The sequence below is a fragment of the Mytilus californianus genome, unplaced genomic scaffold (genome assembly GCF_021869535.1).
Source record: "Mytilus californianus isolate M0D057914Y unplaced genomic scaffold, xbMytCali1.0.p SCAF_11, whole genome shotgun sequence".
Taxonomy (NCBI): domain Eukaryota; kingdom Metazoa; phylum Mollusca; class Bivalvia; order Mytilida; family Mytilidae; genus Mytilus; species Mytilus californianus.
The window spans coordinates 18,255,382-18,280,280 of record NW_026262593.1 but is presented as its reverse complement, the minus strand read 5'-3'; the positions used below and the strand labels follow the sequence as shown (position 1 = coordinate 18,280,280).

Sequence of the window (24,899 nt, the reverse complement as noted above, 5' to 3'; positions counted from 1 at the left end):
TTGATACATGTATTATTTATAAGAGAGCTGTGTATAATGAAATTTTTGGTAGAAAATGTAGGATTTTGAATTGGTGGTCCAACACCTTTAAAGGAAAAAGCAGTGAATCAAGAAGATTAAGAGTTAAGAATAGAGACTTCTGATAAACTTAAAATTGAGAATGGAAATGGGGAATGTGTTTTAAAAGAGACAAAAACCCGACCATAGAGCAGAAAACAGCCGAAGGCCACCAATGGGTCTTCAACACAGCGAGAAAATCCCCCACCCGGAGGCGGGCGTCTCTTTAGGTGTCACATCATTTAATCACTACAATTTAAGAGCATATGTAAATATAGTCTTAAACTGACAAAAAAATAGTGCTTTTGATTTAATCATTTACTTAAACAAATAAAGTTACATGAATGTATTTTTTTCTAATTGAGAAATATATTTTGAGCCCAAATTTACATGTGCATGAAGAAGATTTTCTCAATAGTATTCTTATGAAAATTTCTGTAGCCCAAAATGCTCTGTATATTTATTAGGAGGGCACTTTCCAAACACCATGTGACACTACAAAACTTCAAACATTAGTTGATAATTGGCATGTAGAAATTTGATACATGTATAATTCAAGATATACATGGTTTACACGATGTTAAACTTTAGGTAAAATATTAAAAGAGCTGTGAAAATTGACAAATTTGGTTTAATTGGCAGGGTGACACTTCTAAGTGCAGAAAATAAGATTGCAGACGACCAGCAATAATCTTGTACTAAATGCACTAGTGTTATCTTCCAGTATGAAAAGTTGAGAAATGGTATCTGGACGAGAGGCGGGTAAAGAAGGTGCAAGAGCCCCCCTTTTTATGGACATTATATATGATAATTACAAGTATCACTCCAAACGTTGGATTGACATGCCCCCTCCTTTTTTAAATCCTGGATCTGCACCTGAGGAGATTGTTGGTCAAGTCTATGTATATGTCTGTTTCAAAAAATTGTTGCATTAAGCAAACTTTATCAACTGCATGTATGTGATAGACAACTACAGTGAAAATGTATACATTTTTGTACCAGTTTCCAAAGACTTCCTCTATAATTCAGTTTTCTAAGTAGCCACTCAAATTTCCTTTAACATGCATTGGTATTCATGTGTTTGGTATTTTATTAAAAGAATTAATTGATATGATTTGATATTGAGTTGGTTTATAGTAATAATATATTTAAAACAATAAATATATGTGTTTCTTTTTAGTGCTCAGTATATTTCATTGCCACAATCTTTTTAAATATGAATGCAAAGGCTTGGGGAAATTCTTTTTTACAAAGTCAAACTATACACTTTGTTCTAACTATATATGATCGACAGAAAACAAAATTTAACCATTTGAATACTATAATCGTAGAATGTGTTATATGGAATTAATTCATCAATATAATAGGATCCCCTGTCATTTATTAATCATCCACACAGGAACTTGTCTCAGGAAAAAATATATCTATGTACCTTAACCTAACTTTCAGGTATAGAGATATGATTTTTTTTTTAGACAAGTGCCTGTGACCATCCACCAGAACTTGCGGTCATCCGATGTTCAGTACTTCAGTACTTTGATTTATATAGATAAGACCTTTGGTTTTCCTGTTTGAAGTGTTTTACACTAGTGATAGCTTGCTGTTTGGTGTGAGCTGAGGCACCATATTGAAGGCCGTACTTTAACCTATAGGGAGCAATCATTTAACTTCAGGGGGGAGGGGGTTATGGTTTTGTCTGAAACAGAAAATTTTTCGCGAATATTTTTTTTTTGTCATCCGTTTGACCACAATTTATTTTTTTTCTAAAATTGGGGATTATAATATTTTTTTGGGGAAAAACCATACCCCCCCTCCCCTTTTCCTAATTGGAGTTAAATGGTCGTTCCCTAATTGTTAACTTTTTATACAGTGTGAGTTGGATGGCGAGTTGTAACATTGGCACTCATACCACATCTTCTGATTTAAATAGTCAAGATAGGAAATAAAAAAAATCGTAATAATTCTCTCGAATTATTTTCATGATATTTTTTCGGTTATTTTAACCGTCTTTTCGTACAGATTTTTTTTAACAGTTCAACTGACTAACACATTTTGTAACTAATACATTGCATATACAAAGACAGTTTACACGGTAGTTTTAGATAGATATATATATATAATTATATATAAACAAGTCTAAATTGAAAACAACGTTCAAACCTATGATTGCGTTGGATAAAAACCGCAATTTTTATACGTGTGCATGCAAAACAAATTTCTTGTTAGAGGGGTCTAAATACAGCACAAACAACATTTTCCAAAAGACCAAAAAAGTGAAAAAGTATATTTTAACAAAACGCATTTGACTAACAGGTCGAACAACAAATGTTCTTAAACCCTGCTGACTGCCATTGGCGATTGCTAAAATAAACGGATCACCGATGTAATAAATGGATCTTAATTATACATTTAATACTAAACAGAAAACAATAAACTTGCGGAAAAGATGATATACCGCAAACAAAAGGTGCAATGGTTTTTGTACACCATATCCTATATATATACTGTGTTCGATTTCAGTTCGTCTTCTATCTGCATGTCATCTGTCAGTAAGTGAAATATTTCCTAAAATTAAAACCCTGACACCCAGTTGATTTATGTCAAAATTACTGACAAATTATCGTCGGTTATGGAAGAGACCGGTCAATATATTTTACAAAGTGAGTGATTCTTTAAAGAGCTAGCTGATAACAGACTTGAAATTCACAGACGAATTTTGTTATTATTTCATTTAAACTTATTTTTTCAAGAAGGTGCTTTGGACCGGAATACTCTGACAAAGACCTCATATTTGTTGATAATGATATAAAAAAATTATGTTCCAATTAATTGACAATTATATATTGACATTCGAATTGTCGACTAAAACATATAAACAATTGGCTGTCCAATTCTGTATTGTTCGAAGACACGTTTCTTGAAAATAACGATGCAGTTGTATTGTCAGGTCATTAAAGTGTGCATATTTTGGCTTTAATATTGATTCACTTATAGGGTCTTTGCATCGGAATTAAACACATTTATTCTAAAACCAGTTGTTGGCATGACACGGGTTATGTTCTTCTCATATATTTTATGACGGTATAATACTAAACCCCTAACAGGAGGGATTGTGCCTGATATTCATATGATGAAGACATAATCTTTCAATCAGTTTAATTGAGGTCTGGAGCTGGCATGTCAGTAACTGCTAGTAGTCTGTTGTTATTTATGTATTATTATCATTTTGTTTATTTTCTTTTGTTTCCTATTCTGACATCGGACTCGGACTTCTCTTATACTGAGTTTTACTGTGCGTACTGTTGTGCGTTTGTTTTTTCTACATTGGCTAGAGGTATAGGGGGAGGGTTGAGATCTCAAAAAACATGTTTAACCCCGCCGCATTTTTTGCGCCTGTCCCAAGTCAGGAGCCTCTGGCCTTTGTTAGTCTTGTATCATTTTTAATTTTAGTTTCCTGTGTATAATTATGAGTTTAGTATGACGTCCATTATCACTGAACTAGTATACATATTTGTTTAGGGGCCAGCTAAAGGACACCTCCGCAGCATTGAAGACCCATTGGTGGCCTTCGGCTGTTGTCTGCTCTATGGTCGGGTTGTTGTCTCTTTGACACATTCCCCATTTCCAATCGCAATTTTATCAATTTTATTATACAATCGTTTCGTTAGTTTTTTGCTTAACAAATAAGTCAGGACACGAAAATATATATCAAGCTATATGAAAATGTTGCCTGTTCTAAATTTTAAAATGTTCGAACAGACTGTAAGAGAGATATTCTAACAATCATATTCGAATTAAAACATTTGCAGGCACTCCTCATCAAGTTTCCTGTAACAAAAGAAAAGACAAAAGGTTCAGAAACTCTAATACTTACAGAATACCTTTCAACACCATATATGACTTTTTTCTTCTATATACAACTTTTGGGATGAATATGATACCATGGCTAATATCCTTCTCGTGTATCATTGTACAAATAACTTATCACATGCATACATTTGATCCTCTTTTCTGACATTATATCATTCTATACGTGACAATGACGTATTGCGGACAACTCGAATAACTGAATGGACATTTTAACTAGTGTATTGTAAGAATAAAAGTGACAATTCTAAGTTGTATTAATTTACTTGTGGCCGATCCTTTTATGGGTGCACGAAATTATTGTGCTCTTATACCAGGCTCTACGGTTAAGGGTAAATATTCTACAAATACGTTCGTGTTTTTCAAATACAATCTTCTATTTTGATTTCTTGTGTTATTGGTGTATGAAGATTGCATTTTGATTGCGTCCAGTACTGTGCAACTTGTCTTGAACGGACTAAGTCCGGGAAATATTGTATGCTTATTAGTTGAAAACGGACTTCAAACTCGAGTATTCTTACACAAAGTTTTGTTACCTGTTTTTTTTTTTATTTTGGCTTAGTATCATTCTTTCAAACGACAGAACGTGAAATTGTTATGTTGTACTAAACACCCTCATCCCATAATGGAGATTGATCATTATAAACAAACCCTGTCACATTCTAAGATTAAGTCATGCAGATTCTTCGTGGAGGAAAGGAGCTGATATGAGTGGTCATTTTCGAGGCCAAAATATAAACAAATAGAATTGAGAATGGAAACGGGGGATGTGTCAAAGAGCCAACAACCCGACCAAAGAGCAGAACACAGCCTAAGGCCAGCAATGGGGTTTAACGTAGCGAACAAATCCAGCACCAGGAGGCGGGATTCAGCTGGTCCCTAAACAATCATGTATACTAGTTCAGACAAATGGACACCACTTAATTCCGAAACATATAAATTAACCAATATAAACAAAAAAACACACAATGCTAACAAAGGCTAGAGAGGTGGCAAACTATCGACGGGGTTGAGTCATATCATCATCTTCTTTTATCCATTTAAATCAACAGAATTTTTAGATGATTGGAGTGTTCAAATATATCTCCGACTTTGTAATATTATCTTGGACATTTGATTTTTTCAGTTTTCAATCTTTCAATGTCAAGTACTAGTGTTTCTGGTGAAAATGGTGAGATATTATCAAGTTTTTAAAATAAAACTCAATGTTTTTCATACATTCAATGAGATTTAAAGGAACCGTTACAATCAAACAAGCAACCCCTTAAATTTATGTATGTATTATCCCAAAACCACAATTGATAGAATGTATATATATATATACTGAATATATACTGTAATTGTTTATTGAAAAAACAAAGCAACACGAAAGTCTAACAAAAACAATGTTAATTTTTATGTGCTGATGTTAACATTAATACAAATATAAAATTTATATACTATAACTTCGCTGCACTATTCTATTCAAAATTATATTATATCTAAGAATAATTGGTGATGAGAATGTAATGGTAACAGCTAATACTGGGTTGGATTAATTTTTCTGGTGGGTCTCTAAATTGCAGCATTGGGGATACAATCTTCATTCAGCTTTTGGATTGAAGTACTATAATGATACAGTTTTTAAGACTTCCAATTAAAGAGATAAACACATCACCATTGAAGTTTATTCAAATTATATATGTATTATATATATATAAACTAGCCAACTTTTCAAAATCATAACTATAATTTATAAGTTCTATAACAGCAATCATGCCTTTTAAGGTTTATATTTATGCATCTTTATACTATTTCAAAAAAGACAAAACTCATTCAAATGCATATTGTAATTCTTAAAATCTAAATGGTATTCTTTAATATTCAAATACATATATGTTAATCGAAATCAATTTGGTAAATGAAGTAAGTTTAGTAGTTACTATAGTAATCCCATTCATTAAAAGATCTAGATTTCTATTTTTTTCAAATCACCAATAATCCCATCAACAATTTTTAAACTAGCCCGAGAACACAGTTATTTCGAAGTGCATTTCTTTTAGACAAAAAATGAAAATAAAAAAAAAAATCCACCTGCGCTTTCTCAATAATATTTTTACAGTGTGGTGTTCTACTTTTGGGACAAATTATATTAAAATAATCGAAAACTTCATCAGCTCTAATTCAAAATATGGTCAATTTTATGTTAAGGGGATCTTGAAGTCTTTTGAAAGCTTCAGACACACTAGTTTTTAACTTTTTTCAGCTGAACCAAATCACTACTTTACTTTAAAATTCAAGACCCAAATTTTTTAACAGTGTAATTTCACCCCCATACTTGCCATTTGAGGTATATAACATTAAGAAATAAATTTGGAAAGGGGTATGAAAAAAATTGCAACTAATACACTGTTCACAGTGGGGACTATATGACTATATTTGTAGACAACGAAAATCAAAGCAAAGGACGATAACTGTGTTCTCTGAACAACTGGTTAATATTTATTGATAAAAAAAACATATATATCACACGTCACACTAAAGCAGTTTATACAACATAAGATTACAATAAGCAAAATGTCAATACTTATCAATACCAAACATGCATTACAAATCTACCATCTTAATTAATTAATGAATAACACAAGCAGGGAAAACTCAATCTGCTATCTTTAAATCATATATTGGAAGAATTGTTCTTTTTAGTAAAATTTCAGTGACCTTGACATTTACAGCTTTAACCCCAAAAGGCTGCTTTTCCTTTCTTGCTTCTTCAATTTGTGAAAGTTTTATTCTAATCATACCATGAAAACTAAAAAAAACAGTGAGCTTGACCTTTGACCTAAAAATCAATATGCCTATCTTGCTTTCAAAAATCGTCCAACTGTATAACTTCAAAATAATCAAGTAAAGGAAACCCTTGTTACCAGCAGGAAACCATTTTTTTCATTTGTTTCCTCTAAAATTTTTAATATCAGTCACCTTCACCATCGACCATTTGACCCTTTTATTAATAGGTCTCTTCCCCATCACTATAGCTTCCATCTGCATAAAGATCAGTACAATCAGGCTCTGGCATCAGCCTCAGTCTCCCATATCAAGCCAGAGGACATAGCCCTAGGGCTGATAACAGAGACAATATGGAAAATGCCTTGCTTGTAATGATCTATTTGTCACATATTTTCAAGGTTGAGAAAAGGAAAGCATATATAAAAGTTAAGTTTGATATTAGCACAAATTTAAATAACATTTGAAGAAACATTTAAAAAATATTTATCACAGTGAGGTAACATTATTTCTGAATCATCTCCAGATGCCCTCTTGTTTATGTTTTTGATTGACATGTTTACTGGAAGTTAAAATTGGGTGTTCCATATGGGTATTTGAGGGCAAATGTGGATATTGGCCCCCGAGGACAAATAACCGACTCGGACTTCTGGCTATTATTGGACATGCAAAGACGTACATTTTAGTACAAAATATGTGATAAAACATGTTAACCTGCCCTGTTGTGGTGTTTAATTCATGTTCTGTGGTTAATTAATACTTTAAGTCAACATTTCAGCAGTAAACACTTGTTTTTAATACTGCACCTTACATAGAAGGTAAGGCAATAACTACTTACATTATAATTGTACAGGAAAAAATTAAATATGTTAGTTAAGAACCAGTGAGAATTACCATAAATAAAATGCTACTTTTTATAACCTCTACAAGAGTGTGTGTTAAGACAAGTTTTTTCTAAAGGGTGACCAACAATAATTTAAGAAATGCAGTTATTTGAATCCTTTCATAAACAAAAGTGTGCATGGACCTTATCAAGCATACAAAATTAACCACACAATTGTGGTCAAGATTAATCCTGCAAGACAAACACATACATATACTCAAAATAAGGTCGTGGGCTACTGACATGTGCCAGGTGATAACAAGATATGAAGTATCCTGGTCTTCTTCATTCTAACATACAAGTGAGAGGTTTAGCTAGCTATAAAACCAGATTAAATTCACCATTTCCTATATAAAGAAATGCCTGTACCAAGTCAGAAATATGAAAGTTGTTTTCCATTCGTGAGAATTGTTTGAACTTTTGATTTTGCCATTTTATAAGGGACTCTCCATATTGAATTTCCCTTGCAGCTCGGTATTTTTGTTATTTTACTTTTTTCTAAAGTATAAGGTTTTATATAAAGAGCCTGTGCCTCTACTGTATTAGCATCCCTTCGTTAAGATTCTGCGTAACTGTACGTTGTATTAGAGACAAATATGACAAGAGGGTAACTGGAGCTCTGATTTTTTATTTGGTTATTTTACCGTAGCAGGGGTCAATTTAAGCTAGTAAGTATCACAAGTTTAAAATCTTAGAGCAAAAAGGGGATAAAACCATGGCCAAAAAATCTATTAAAAAGCAATAAATATATATATTTCTTAAAAAAATTAGTAATAGAAAGAGAATAACAGTTCAAGATATCTTGTATGCAAAAGTTTAATTATGTTCTTACATGATTATTGAAACAGATGTCTGGTTATAATAAGTGATCATTGATGGCTACAGAATAAATCAAAATATTTTCATTAATTAAAAATTAAAAGACTACATTAGTAAAAAATCAATTATACAGATATTCAAGCATGAAAAAGCATAAACATTTTATATAAACCCAATACATATCTATAATCTACATATATTAGTCTTAGATGCATGATATTTTTTTTATCAGTTGTTATTAGCTTTGAACTAGCTGTCAGTAACTGCGAGTACTCTCAGATCTGTACTTAGTGTCTTTTTGTTGTTGGGATATACAAGTACCTAGCCACGTCCACTCTGTGTTTTTGTTAGATGTATTTCTATTTGTATCCATCTGATGAGTTGAGCCTTTTTCAACTGATTTTTATAGTTTGTTCTTATGTTGTACTGTCACACCACTGTCCCAGGTTAGGGGGAGAGTTGGGCGCCTGCTAACATGTTTAACCTCGCCACATTTCGTATGTGCATGTCCCAAGTCAGGACCCTGTAATTCAGTGGTTGTCGTTTGTTGCTGTGTTACATACCGGTATTTTTTTTTTCGTTCATTATTTTGTACATAAATTAGGCGGTCAGTTTTATTGTTTGAATTATTTTACAATTGTCATTTAGGGGCCTTTTATAGCTGACTATGGGCTTTACTCATTGTTGAAGTTATGGTTCTAAAAATTGTTGAAATTATGAAATACAATTCATTGAAATGCAGTTTACAGTTATAAAACCCATAGATAATTTTAGCTTTTGCTTGCGTACAATGACTTTACAAACCACATTTCATAACTGTAGTCTAATCTTTTTTAAAGTTTAAATTGAATTTGGTAGATAAGCAAATATATATCAATATATGCATAAGCATTGTTATTTCTAAGCTATACACAGCAAAAACTCTTCAAACAAAAACTGACCCAAAACAATTTAGAATAGATAATAACAAATATAACAAATGACATGTTAGCTTTCTTGGTTATACAGTTAAATTTACAAATCTTACAGGTTAATCCATTTACATATAAAACACACACATGTGAAGGCATCTCAAGTGGCTGTTTTTGCACTATTTATTTTAAAAACAGTACTGACACTGTGTATCCAATAAATTAGTGATATATGTTTTATTCAATACATATTACCTGCCTTTCTTGTATATATAAAAGTTATGATTGATTGAAAAGTAATCTACTGTATAATCTCTAACTAAAAATTAAATAAATTTTTGTCCAGGATTCTTATCTCTTTCCAAAGTTGTAGTGTAACTTTCATTTCTTGAGCCTTTTCTACAACTGTCTGCCTAATCTACAAAATAATATATATGTGTTTGTAAAGAAAATCTTACATGCATGTAAAATTTGATAAACTTCAGTTCAATTATGGTTTGGTTTTAGTTTCCCCATTATCAAATTCCCATACCTTCAAAACCTAATGATGCTTTCTATAAACACTTCGGGGAGCACTGGTTGAACTTTACAGTGTTTCATTTTCTCAGATCACAAGTACTTTGACTCTATCATAGATCCTGTATGTCTATTAAATGTCCGTAAGACATTCCTGTACGAAATGTGACGCCAATAAATCACACAAAAACCACGAACTGGGATCATTGCAATATTTAGGGTATGATGAAGCGTTAGCTAGGATTAAACCAAACATCCTTAGTTGTTAACCAGTTGTAAAATCCAGTATTTAAATGAGTACAGTCATCAGAAAACAAGGAGTAATATGCAAATGAGTGTCTTTGTCAATTGACAACCTAGGTATAATAGCCTTACTTTATACTTTATCCAATTTTAGTATCTATATACTCTTTGATATTATTATAAAACAGTTCTGTTGTTTACAATTCTGACATTAAAATTGGAAAATAAAAAACATGGAAGTACATATATTTTTAAAATACAATTTAGCAAGACATCGGCTTATTCAAGTTTATTTCTCAATGAGAATGACACTTTCATGAATTCATCTTACTGCAAATAAAACTAACATTTTGCAGAAATTTATTTTAAACAATTCATTTATTGTCATTTCAGCTGAAAAATAAAGAGCTGTGCCATGAGTGCATGATATGTCTGTCACTTTTTCAACGAATATAGTTCCATAATTCCTCAATGTCATATCAGAAATTTAAAAACAAATTAAAGGGAGCTTCCTTCAATAGATATAAACAAGTCACCAAAGTGTCATGAAAACTGCTCAAAGTATTTTTGAGTTATTGTCTGAAAACTGGAAAATCCCCCCTTTTATATGAATAAAATCCCATAACTCAGAAACGTAAAATCTAATCTTATGAAATTAAAAGGGACGTCAATATATATAAACAATTTCTCAAAGTTTCATGAAAATTGGTTAAAGCATTTTTCAGTTATTGTCTGACATGTTGAAGACAGACGGACGGAAGGACAGACAACGGTATACCATAATATGTCCTGTAAAAGGGTGTATAATAAGTGATTACTGTAATGTAACTAATAAAGGATTTAAAAGTATTAGTGTAAATGCTGATGGTTTATTGAATGCAACTCTAAAAACACTTAGAGAATAGCTTTGTTACTAACAGAGTTACATGAATAAAAAGAAATATGTTTCTTTCATTCCTTGTTTTTTAATTCATAAATGCTAAAATACAACCTCATTATTGCGGTTCCATAATTGAATTGAATTAATGCTTCTTTTTTTTAAAGGGAAATATTGTCTTTTCAAATAAACAAAATAATATGGTTTTTATAATCTTATCTAAATTTGTCTAATAGTCCCGACTGTATTTTATGTGATATTTTTGATAGCGATCATAGGCAGAGTTTGTCAATATAACTGAACTATAAAAATTTCATACAAGTGAGAGGTTTACCTAGTTACATGTATTAAAACAGGTTAAACCCACCATTTTCCTCGGAAATGACTGTACAAAATCAGAAATATGACAGTTGTCTCCAATTCCTTCCGTTGGTTGATAAAATTTAGCGTTAGATTTTGTCAGTTTTTATGAACTTCTCCTTTTTTGAATTTACCTTGGAGCTCAGTATTTTTGTTAAAACTTTTTCATAATGTCATTTTTTTAAAGGCTGCGTTTCTTATAGTTTGAGATTGTAGAGTAGAAGGCATAAATTGTAAATGATGGTTATGATTGAAATGACATATGATATTAAGTTTTTCCAAATTTTCCCATAGAAACCCAAAATGAATAATCATTAAGTATGAAAACTAATTACAGTTTGCATCTCGGGGTGACCACTTCCTATATACAAGGTGATAGGATGTGCCGCTGAGATAGGTCACATTTTCCAGCTTGAAAATATGTGAATAGGTGGAGAAAACTATCAGAAATATTTGATTAGGTCAATAAAGTTCCCATTACTTGTTATATGAAAACAAAATTCTACAGTCGTCACCACCATCTGATTAATCGCTATGGAGTGTTAGTTTCCTACATGGCAAAAAGCTTCCTGGATCCCCAAATTCACCCTTGGTTTTTGATGGAATTAATATATGTACTTTTTATTTTCTTATTTTGTTTGTTAATTTTTCTTCATCTATCATCTTTCATGGTGTTCCCAGCGGTGTTATTATTACTCATTTGACACTTTGGTAATCCATTTTTCCAATGCATCACAAAAAAACCCAACCAATATGGGGAAAAACATTTTCAAAATCAAAATTATAGGAAAAGGGTGGGATAACATAACCCCAGCGGCCCATCCTATCAATTAAGTATTGAAGTGCCCCACGAGGTTTGCATACTGTCATGAGGATAGAGAGCCATATTGATTAATTTCAACTAGAATACAGATAAGGGAGAGATAAAAACAGGTCTCCTCATTATTAAAGACGATTGCATTGGTCCAATTTCAAATTCTTCTAAAAAGCCCAAAAAGTAGTATTACATGAATACATAAAGCCACCATATGTCCAGCTCTTGCAAGCTTATACCAAAAAAGGCCAAATTTTGAAAACCACGATCCTTTGTAGCAAAACATTCTGGTTGTCATTATCTTGTTCTTCCTAAGAATCTTAGTTTACAACAGATTTCTCTGCATTATATGTCTTACATGTTTTATAACTTCAGTTTAATTAGTTACTACTGAATATGAGTTCAGAATCATTTGATAGGTGACACAATCTATAACAAGGGGGATGCACCCAATCTCTATTTTTGTAAGATTGTATGAATTAAGACAGATTACACTTCTTTTTCAGTCTGTTTTATTTATGCTTACCTTGGCCTCATTCATAAAAAAGCTTTTATTGTTTCCATAACAAGCAGGTAATCTAACTTACTGAGATATAGATGTCCAATAAATTTCTTCAAATACCTTTCAATGTTTTAAGGAAATCCTTCCTAGTAAATGGCCGTGTTTGGTCCTATATCTTTTTCTGTGACACCTTTAGCAGAAAGCTCATCAATAACTCTATCCAAGTAGGTGTCATCTGGGTATCCAAATCTGATAAAATACGATAAAACTATTGAAAAATTTTAAGTTAAAGTCAAATCTCAAAGCAACCTTAGTTAAAATTTGACATTACATACAAAAAATTTAGACTTTCTATGAATACTTATATAACACAAATTAAATTATTCATACTGGTAAATTATTAAGATATACAATGGAGGAGACAATTTTTAAAGCTGTAGAATGAAAATGAATAATAACTAGAATGCAGACAGTGTCCTACTGAGCATATTCCTTGCACAAATTCATGCATTCATTCTTTTTTTGAGTATCATAAAAGAAGGTTTTTCACATTTTTTTCTGGAGTATCATAAAAAAAAAAAGGTTCACAGAACTATTAGTTTAATGTATGGACTGGCACACTAAATGATGAACTGAGGAAAAAAGGTAAATGCAATAAAGTCCCCACTCCTAGAGTGGGAGCATAATGTGTTCTTCATTCATTGTCACTGTAAAAGAAGCCATGTGTTTAAGTTCATATGGCTTTAAAACAAATTTGTGTAGTGTTTTAAAAAAAGGATTATCCCCTTATAAGCTTTACTTTTATAAGCGATACTTTGGTTTGGACATTAAGAAGGAATCAATCCTGCATATTAAATGTCAAAGTAACCAAATTTGAATGGAACTTCATCATCATCAGGAGTATGCTAAATACTAACATATTTCAAAGGTGAATTGCAGCTGTTTTGAAAATATAAATTTTAAACATGAAAAGTAAATCTCTTCACTTATAATGATTTTTCTACAAAGTGGGGAATTTCAATTGGAGAGTGTTAGAGAAATTTATCAATATTTATTTCCATCCCAAAACTTAACCCTAATAGAGTCTACATCTATGTCAGACCCATACCACATCTTAAAGATTATAAGACATGAACAGATATGAAGCTCCCTTTTCACCAGTAATATTGTAAACAAATGATCTAGGTATAAGAAATCATATGAGACTGACAAGTAAATATACTTGTTTCTGATGGCATGGCTAAAAGAAGCATGCATATGACTAATTTTTGACAAGACAAAAATCTTTTGTACATACTGTTCATATGGTTTTGGGTTTGTTTTATGGTGGATATCATTCCATGTTACAACTCCTTGTTTTCCAGTTGTACGAGAATCACCAATGGTGAATACCAACTTCCTGTCAAATGCTACTCTTAACATCTTTGCCACTAATTGTCCTTTCCTATTATCTGGTAGATATCCTACTCTTCTTATACCTTCAAACCTACGTCCTTCCTCTTTATGTTCTGGCTATAAAGAATTCATAGGCATGTAAAAAGTATCATGTGTTGGTGTCATCATATCAAGATATTTGTATTTTTCAACAATTGAAATGAATTTTTAAAGTTCGTCAAACCAGGATTCACTAATGAAGTGCCTGTCCTTAGTTAGGTAACTCTTCAGTAATTAGTTTATGTTGATCGTAATGTTTTTCTTTTAGGAAAAAATTAGAATAATAGTTTTTGAAAAAAGTATGAAAATCCACTTTGATATCAATACATAGCTTGCACCAAATGTTATTCAATAACTTACACAAGCATGAGATACTGGTGAAATACTTGCATAATTCTTATCAACTGCTTAACTTTGATATCTTACGGATTCACATCAATTCATAAATAGTGCCATTCATTTTATAAATATTGATTTACATAGGAACAATATCAAATATGCAAGTGTAGTGAAAATTAAATAGCAGTTCAACCTCTTTTTTCTTAGCTTTACTGCAATAAAATGTCAAGAGTTGGCAGTGGGTGGTTAAAGCTGTGTTTAAACTAGCTGCAAGTCATAAAAGAAATTATCAATTAAATTCATAATTTTGCACCATCTTAAAATCCAGAGTGATAGATCTAACATGGGTCGATCACAAATGATATAAGCCAGATTTATAAATATAGCTTAATAAAACATAATACAAGGAAGCATAATTAATGTTTGCTACAAAGCAAAAGGATCGGATGGAATTAAAAAAGATAACTAATCCAAGAATTAAAATATAGAATAATATTCAACAGGTGACAAAATAGCAAATTAATTCACAGTGGGTTTAACATATGCGTTAATTATCGGTAATTTATGTTGGGTGTTGCGAGTTGAACAATATCTGCCTACCCTTATGGTTTTGGTTAGGTTCGTGTTGCTCAGTCTTTAGTATATCTAGTTGTGTTTTGTGTTCTATTTGTCTTTTTCTGTTTGTGCTATGGCATTATCAGTTTGTTTTCGACTTATGCGTATGAATTCCCCTTGGTTCTTTCGCCTCTCTTTCTTAATATTATCAATATCTTATGTCTTTGATTAGTTGTTCCTTTAATAATATTAATGAAAATACAGTACCAATTGCAAGGATCTATGTCTTTTACTATGCATTCTTGATTCATTTTGATGCAACGTCAAAACCAATATTGCTGCACGACATTAGACGAGTTCATTTATCGGTTTTTACTTTACTTGGAAATTACAGTATTTCATTGCAATCAATGCAAAAATCTATGTTTAACTGGTTTGCAAAAAATTCCAACTTTGCAAAAAAAATTAAGATTCTAGTTAACATACCCCTTGTCTTCCCGATTCAATTATATATTCAATTTCAATTCGTCCACATTCAGGATAACCAGCTAATGAGCTAAATCTTCTAAATATTGTCATGGTGCCAGGTGGTTGGTTACCAGTTACAACACCTTGTATGGAACCACATGTCGGACAGACAGGATTATTTATTTTAAAATGCTGGCTGATGCAATTATGGCAATATACATGACCACATTGAAGTCTCCTGGGGTCATCAGGAGTATCCATGCAAATCACACAATCTTCCAAATTTCCATCCTGTACAGTAGTACTAAGTTTTTCAGTTCTTGACTTTGGTATTGCGCCAGTTGTGCTATTTCGTTGACCATCTTTATCAACATCAGTTCCTTCTGTATTATCTTTATTTTGACGCTTTCGTCTTTGAAAAGAAGTACATGGTGAGAACAGTATTTCTTTGTCAAGCTGATCAGTGACTGCCAATGCCATACCCCATTCACTGGTGACAATATATAATTCATTGATGATGAATTTGTCATTCTGCAATTCATGTGAGATCTCCTTTGATAGGATTGATGCATAAGTGACATATGGTGTATCATAGCCATCAGCTCCTGCAGAATTTCAGAACACATATTCCACAAGTTTATTGTTTTCTGTTTGGTATTAAATTAATATTAAGATCCATTTTGTACTGGTGATCAATTTATTTGGCAATCGCGAATGGCAGTCAGCAGGGTTTAAGAACATCCGTTGTTCGACCTGTTAGTCAAATGCGTTTTGTTAAAATATACTTTTTCACAATTTTGTCTTTTGGAAAATGTTGTTTGTGCTGTATTTAGACTCCTCTACCAAGACATTTGTTTTACATGCACACGTATAAAAATTGCGGTTTTTATCCAATGCAATCATAGGTTTGAACGTTGTTTTCAATTTAGACTGGTTTAATTTTTTCAGTTTGGGCTTGTATTATATTTTCATTCGGGTTTATATAATCCGTTCATCCTATTTCGACTCTTTAAAATTCAAGAGTCTATCCTAAATTGAGGTAAATCATATGTCCTTCCAAATACCGTTTCGATCCCTAACATCACTGAAGAGACATTAAGTGTCGGAATCCGGATATGGTGTACAAAGTTTTGCACCGCATGTTTGTGGTATACCATCTTTTCCACAAGTTTATTGTTTTCTGTTTGGTATTAAATTAATATTAAGATCCATTTTGTACTGGTTATCAATTTATTTGGCAATCGCCAATGGCAGTCAGCAGTTTTTAAGAACATCCGTTGTTCGACCTGTTAGTCAAATGCGTTTTGTTAACATATACTTTTTCACTATTTCTAGTCTTGTATATATATATATATATATATAAATAATTCTAAATTGAAAACAACGTTCAAACCTATGATTGCGTTGGATAAAAACCGCAATTTTTATACGTGTGCATGCAAAACAAATTTCTTGTTAGAGGGGTCTAAATGCAGCACAAACAATGTTTTCCAAAAGACCAAAAATGTGAAAAAGAATTTTTAAACAAAACGCTTTTGACTAACAGGTCGAACAACGGATGATCTTATATCCTGCTGACTGCCATTGGCGATTGCCAAATAAACGGATCACCAGTACAAAATGGATCTTTATTATTAATTTAATACCAAATAGAAAACAATAAACTTGCGGAAAAGATGGTATACCGCAAACATGAGGTGCAAAACTTTGTACACCATATCCGGATTTATATATATATATATATTAGAAATTAGATACACAAAAAGAGTTTTAAAAGCAGCATTGTCTAGCGCTTTCATATATCTTAGGACTTTTCAATACTAAGAACGTCGTTATGGGGAACACATAGTTTTATGACGTAACGTTATTGTTCATGTAACTATTAAGCATTAAGCTTGGCGTCAAAAACTTTTATAAACTTTCTTCCTAGTTCTTTACGGTATTCTTCTGTTGGTTCCGTACGTTTGAAGAACGGGAAAATTTTGAATTTTCCTCCCGCACAAATGTCTAAATGTTTGCTCAACGGAATTCGTCTGTACTTGGGTTGCCGTATTTGCTGTTTCTGGATCCTGACCCGTTTGCACACACTATGTCCTGTTTGACCTGTGTAATTAAATTTACAGTTGACACATGTTATACAATAGAGTAAATTTTCTTATTTACAAGTCATATTTGCGTTTACTGTAAATTTCTTACCATTTTTGAAATATTTCGTCCTGCCGATTTCTAAATAATTATAATTGTCTCTGGAACATACTCCACAGCGTGAATCGCCACAAATTTTTACAGATGATATGTTTTAACTATATCGAATCGCGTTTTTGTAAGCTGGCGTTTCAAATTGGTCGGTTGTCTTCTTTTATAAATGATCGATTCTTTTTTTACAAAATTTTTCATAGTTTCACTTTGATATTAAATCTGAAAATTCGATTTAATAAACTTGAAGGCATTTAGTGATGACGGATCATGAGTAGTCACAAACGGGAGTACATCATCATCGGTTGTCTGTTCCTTCTGTGTTCTAATATATATATATATAAGTCTAAATTGAAAACAACGTTCAAACCTATGATTGCGTTGGAGAAAAACCGCAATTTTTATACGTGTGCATGCAAAACAAAGTTCTTGGTAGAGGGGTCTAAATACAGCACAAACAACATTTTCAAAAACACCAAAAAAGTGAACAAGTATATTTTAACAAAACGCATTTGACTAACAGGCCGACCAACGGATGTTCTTAAACCCTGCTGACTACCTTTGGCGATTGCCAAATACACGGATCACAAGATGTAACAAAATGGATCTTTATTATAAATTTAATACCAAACAGAAAACAATAAACTTGCGGAAAAGATGGTATACCGCAACATGTGGTGCAGAAATTTGTACACCATATCCGGATTTCGACAATTAATGTCTCTTCAGTGATGTTAGGAATCAAAACGGTATTCGAAAGGACATATAAAAAAATTTACCTCAATTTAGGATAAAGACTCTTGAATTTTAAAGAGTAGAAATAGGATGAACGGATCATATAAACCCGAAGGCAAATATAATAGAAGCCCAAACAAAAACAAAAAATTTAAATAATCTAAATTGATAACAACGTTCAAACCTATGATTGCGTTGGATAAAAACCGCAATTTTTATACGTGTGCATGCAGAACAAATTTCTTGGTAGAGGGGTCTAAATACAGCACAAACAACATTTTCAAAAACACCAAAAAAGTGAAAAAGTATATTTAAACAAAACACATTTGACTAACAGGTCGAACAACGGATGTTCGTAAACCCTGCTGACTGCCATTGGCGATTGCCAAATAAACGGATAACAAGATGTAACAAAATGGATCTTTATTATTAATTTAATACCAAACAGAAAACAATAAACTTGCGGAAAAGATGGTATACCGAAAACATGAGGTGCAAAATTTTGTACACCATATCCGGATTTCGACAATTAATGTCTCTTCAGTGATGTTAGGAATTAAAACGGAATTTGGTATATGCTAATACAATTGCATACCTAATACCATTGACATATCAGGAGGGGTTCATCTTCAAGTGACCAAAATAAAACACTAATACAATTCTGATGCTGTTTCCTACAGCACTGCTGGAAACAGCATACATGTCAATTGATCCTGTTTTTTTTTTGGGGGGGGGGGGGGGGGGGGGGGGGTTCACAACTAGGAATTAAAGCGCTCTCCAAAGATTTTACAATACTATCTGTGTCCTCAAATAACCTGAGATTTCAGCATATGACTTATTTTTCCACTTTTGTTGTGCCAAGAGACGTTTTGTCTGAGATGACAGATTTTTCTCTGAAAACGTTAAATTTTAAATTGTTTGTGGACAGGAAGTTTATTAATTTGCTCTTAACCAAATACTTTACAGGTATCAAAACATACTATGGACACAATTTTGATTAACACTTATTATCTTGTTAATAGAACCTCAGTCAAGCTTTTTTACAATTTAAATATTTAGATTTGACTTAAAAAAATGCTGGTTACAAATATCAACTATGGCTGTCTGCATAGCGGGACTGATACCCCAGTTCATGAATTTTAGTTACTACTGAGAAATTCAGTATTGAAGCAACGTCGTTATGAGATTTTCATCTTTTCATTTTATACATCAATGTCTCTGTTTTTGATTGACAAATGGATACTGATAGATCAATATGAAAGAATTATACTGATCCAGGAACACAGTCTGAAGTTTATTTACTGTAAATTCAGAAAATGAAAATCAAGGCCAAGTTGAAGATCAGTGTGATGTCTTTGCATATAAAGTATTGTCCCTCTAAGTGCTACAGTACACAAGTTATGCAACAAGTACAAATAAGAGTCTAAAGGTCAAGTTTAATGTCAGGGTGACCTAATGATGTATATGAGACCCTTATTTAAATGTAACAGCATATCAAATTTGGTCAGCCTTAAGATTTATAGTACAGAAGTAATAAGCAGGACACAAATCAGACAAGGTTTTTAAAACTATCATAGAGGTCAAAAGACAAAGTGAACTGACTTTGCGATATGACACACCCAAGGCCATGATGCAACTGCATAAACAGTTTGGTTAACCTTAATTTTACGAGACAATAGATATGTACTGGACACACATTGGATATGGTTTTCTATTATAGGATCAAAGGTAAAAGTCACAGGTATTGGACTTTGGTATATGACACACCTCAAGACAAGATGCAATTGCATACCAAATTCCTTCAACCTAAGTTTTAAAGTATAAAAGTTATGAGCGAGACACAAATTGGATAAGATTTTACTGGCATAGTGGTCAAAGGTCAAAGTGGTTACCTTAGTATCTGACACACTAAGTTTGGTTATCCTAAGTTTTACAGAACAAAAGTTATGCACCAGACACAAAGAGGAACAGATGGACCGACGGATTGACAGACATATAGACAGACATGGTGATTCCTATATGCTACCCCAAACTTTGTTTGCAGGGTGTATAAAAATACTTACCAATTCCTAAAACAGGTATAGCTGCAGTTGATATATTTTTACTGTCACTACAGTGCTTTAGTATATTGCGTATGGTCAGACCCAATTCCTTCATAAATTTGGCATTATCATATACAGCATCCTTATCCCATCTCGGTGCAACTGTATGAAGAACATACTTAAAAGGAAGTGCAGATGGTACCTTTTAACAGTTTTCATACCAAGAACATCGGTCCTATATCTTTCATTACTAGCATTGGCTATGGCTTTTGCTATTCTACCTTTACTTAAGCAGTTGTCATCCTGTGGGCAAATAATAACATCTACACTCATTTTAGTGATATCATCTTGGACTACATGAACTTTAAACCCTTTGGCCGTCATGTACTGCTTTTTGAACTTCTCTTGCTTAACAGTTGAGCTATGGCTATGTTTACCATATGTACTACCAGAGTATTTCCCTACTTTAGCTGCATCATCTGAAAGTGACCTTGCATACTTAGGTGTATTATCATTCTTTGACAATGATTGACCAGATAGATTTGACACTCTACTTCCAGAATACTTGACTGCAGGATCAATATTCAGGTTTTCTTTGAACTCTTTCTGTATATATCCAACCATAAAAGTATCCTTATCTATAAAGTGAATTTCTCTAAGGCAAGTTGCCCGTCCAAAAATGTTGCTGTAGTTTTTGACAGCATTACAATATTGGATACAGCAGACTTCTCTTGGAACTACAAATATACCTTAAATGATAATATTATCAGATTATCACATGGCATTTTTCATATCAGGTGTTTCATCAGCCCAAGGTTCAATATCAGCTCAAGAGTCGAAAAATTACATGTTATGATCTTTTTATCATATGCTTCAACAATGGAGAAAAAATAACAGTTTAACATATTGATTCTTTTACATGGTTCTCAAGTAGAAGTTCAAAAAAGTGAAAAGTTTACGGACGTCGGACACCTAATGTAATACATCTGAAATCTTTCTATCTTATTCCTCAACAGAGGAGAACAACGACAGTATAATATATTTTGATATTGACGACAAAAAAAACAACAAAACATAATGAACGGTTTGGAAAAGTAACCTTCTAAATTCTGCTGGAAACTTTGAAAAATACAGTAATTTACTGTATCATTTTTGTTTGCATTTTTGCACTTTTCATAATATATTTTTCTGTTTCCTTATAATTGTTTTGTATCCTACTTTGTTATGTTTTCACTGAAAACGTACCATTGATGTGTATTGTCCGGAATGTGCCGAGTAACGCCGGAATACAATGCAAAAGCGTTACGGAAAAGCATGTGACAATAGTTGGAATCATGTGATAAATTTTTCATATCAGCCCGCTAAACAACATTGCGGAAAATATGGAATTCACGTAAATTTAATGCTGTTATCATACTGTAAAAATTATAAGTTATTCACGTTAAGTATATGATGACAAAATATACTAGATACAGATGATAACATAGAAAATATATATACAAGATAACAAGAGTACACCTTGAAATGTACACCTCAATACTGATCATTCTTGAATTTACGTAGAAAGTCTCACAGAAAATAATCTTACAGCAAGAGTAACATACAAGAGTGCACACTATTAAATGTCTAACCTGTTTTAATTATTAATACTCTTACTTTCCTAAGGAAAGATTTAGAATAATGCGATTTGAAAAGTGTAAGAATCCCCTTTCATATCAATATACAACATATACCAAATTTTTTTTCAATAACATACATGAGCAAACGATACTGATACAATACTTTCATAGTTCTTATTAAATTTGATGGTATCTGGATGATTTGTTCCAACTCCGATTCGTACCAACCAATTCGTCACAAGTTGCTTGGTCAATTAGCTCCAACTTTAAATAGAACGGTTGTTCAACCATATGAACTATTAAAATAACCTAATTGCGTTTGTTGTGAGTGTTGTACCTATATAATTTATTTATAATGTATAAAAATATTTATTTAAAATATGTTTCTATGGTACACATATATGTGTCTGAGCGTTGCTTTACAATAAAATCTTGAAATCTTGAAATCTTGGTTTATTCTAGAAATGATTTACTGACCGTATACAATTTATTCAAGTTAATATTTCATGGCATTTTAAATTGAAAAAATACTAACTTTTTTTTTCAAAGAAATCATAATTTCATAATAAGTGCTTATGTGTTTTAATACTATACACATAAAAAGTATTTTATGCATTCATCACGAGAATAATCCTGTACTCAGCTTAGGCAAAAACTTGGATCGCAAATGCTTGTAAATAACAATTGAAACCAAACCAAGTGTACACTATGTTTTTTCTAAAGTGCATCATAACTTTTCTCATTTGGCACTTGGTGTTTGGGTTTCACAAAATAAAATGTTATTCAGTTTCTTTGTAAGAGGCAAACAAAAGTGACGTTTAAGGAAAATGGATAACAAAATAACTTATTGAAAGCGTAGTTTTATATTAAATATATAGCAACAACTTTTGTGAAAATTACTTTAGCAATGCACCGTACACTGATCAATACAAAACTTATAATATACAGAGACTTAACCATTTAACTTAACATTGCCTTGGGACGAATTGACCAACTCTGGGACGAAAAGGTTTGGATCGAATCGGTTTGAACGAATTGACTACCATTCAATTTAATCTTTTTATATTAATTCATAAGTAGCAATAATTCATAAAAACTGATTTAAAAATGACTGATGCAGTTGCATATCAAATAAAATGTATTTTTAAGGCCTAGCGCAAGTCTAACAACTAATAATATGCCTTCAGGTAGGAATTCCTCACCATCATTAAACCAAAAGTGATCACAAAAACCCAGCATGAATTAATCAAATTGCTGTATCAAAAACTATTCTTTTTAAACAAGAGGCAAAGGAAACACATGCCCAGGAATATCGTATCAACTGGGATATATATATATATATATATATACAAGTCTAAATTGAAAACAACGTTCAAACGTATGGTTGCGTTGGATAAAAACCGCAATTTGTTTACGTGTGCATGCAAAACAAATTTCTTGTTAGAGGGGTCTAAATACAGCACAAACAACATTTTCCAAAAGACCAAAAAAGTGAAAAAGTATATTTAAACAAAACGCATTTGACTAACAGGTCGAACAACAAATGTTCTTAAACCCTGCTGACTGCCATTGGCGATTGCCAAATAAACGGATCACCGATGTAATAAATGAATATATATATATATACTGCATATGCAGGCGCTGTTGTTTGTTACTACATAGAATTGGAAAGTTCACAATTAGGAAGCTGAAATTATCTTTTTTGTGGTAAAGTTTGAATACCAACCGACTCTCAATTCCAATATCTAGATATAATTCAAGATATGACAAAACTGTATCTGGTGTATCCTTTGTCTCAAGTTCGATGGACCAGTTGCATTTAACCATTTAACATAGTCACCAAATATTGAATTGTTTAGCGAGAAAACATAATCTATGTAGCGGAAAGTGAAGTTAAAAAAGTACGATTTGTCCCTCCCCAAGACAAGAAACTTGTTTCTACGTGAGCCATTTTTTTTTAAATAAGGGTTTTTGTCAATACAAGCCACACATCTTTAGTTAAATTTGTAGGTTGATGTTGCCCATGTTTACTTTTCTATGAAGTCTTCAAAACAACTGCTCTTTCAATATGCACTGAAACTATATGATGCTTTATAAATATTACCCGAACCAATTGCTGGTAAAGCCACAGATGTCATCATCTTCTTCTCTGCTTCCTTCAAACAGTTTTTAATAGTTTCCTCTAAGTCATTTGCACATTTTCTTTTGTCCGTGTAGTTATACCATCTTGGGCCAACTGCATGAATTACACACTGATATGGAAGGCTGCCTGCAAATGTTGTACAGCATTCTGTAACCATCAACTTACCATGTCGTTGAACATAATCATCACTCTCCTGCTGAAAGCTATAACCGGCCGCTCTTGATATCACATCTGCTAAACCTCCACCATGACTTAAACTTTCATTTGCTGCATTTACTATACAGTCTACTTTCAAATTTAAAATATTTCCTTCATGGACATGGATCAATAAACCTTCTGAAGTTTTAAAATTAGCAGTACTTGATCTTCTCCGTAAGCTCTGCTAAAACGATGAATGTGGTATATTTTAATAAATACATGACAAAAAGGTGAGTGTCTTAAATGTTCTGTCATATATATCTTCATGACAGACAGATAAAACGACAAAACATACAATACATTCCTTACAATCACTAGACTAGGATGCAGAATTGGCATTGCAATAGGTCAATCGTAGACAATAATAAATAAATGAATGCCTCTAAAAATAAATTGATTTACCTCAGTCTGATCATCTGCTTTGGGACCTGAAGTCAGCTGATTTGATATGTGATGAGATGATAGACTACCTGCAACAATATAATACAGATAGTTATAATATGATAATTCGGATAATGCAACCGAAAAGCAAACCCTTCGGAACTACTATTGATG

The 24,899-nt window shown here is 32.2% G+C and overlaps 1 protein-coding gene across 1 annotated transcript in view; it reads right to left on the bottom strand.

Annotated features, from left to right (window-relative positions):
• Positions 1-5,296: 5,296 nt before the first annotated feature.
• Positions 5,297-24,899, bottom strand: part of LOC127720696 (uncharacterized) — a 150,845-nt gene continuing 131,242 nt past the window's right edge. The window contains exons 12-13 of the mRNA XM_052227438.1: positions 12,736-12,864; positions 5,297-9,721 (exon numbers count right to left, since the gene is read on the bottom strand). Coding sequence (XP_052083398.1) covers positions 12,762-12,864 — 103 coding nt within the window. The 3' untranslated portion in view covers positions 5,297-9,721; positions 12,736-12,761. The remainder of the gene's footprint in view (positions 9,722-12,735; positions 12,865-24,899) is intronic.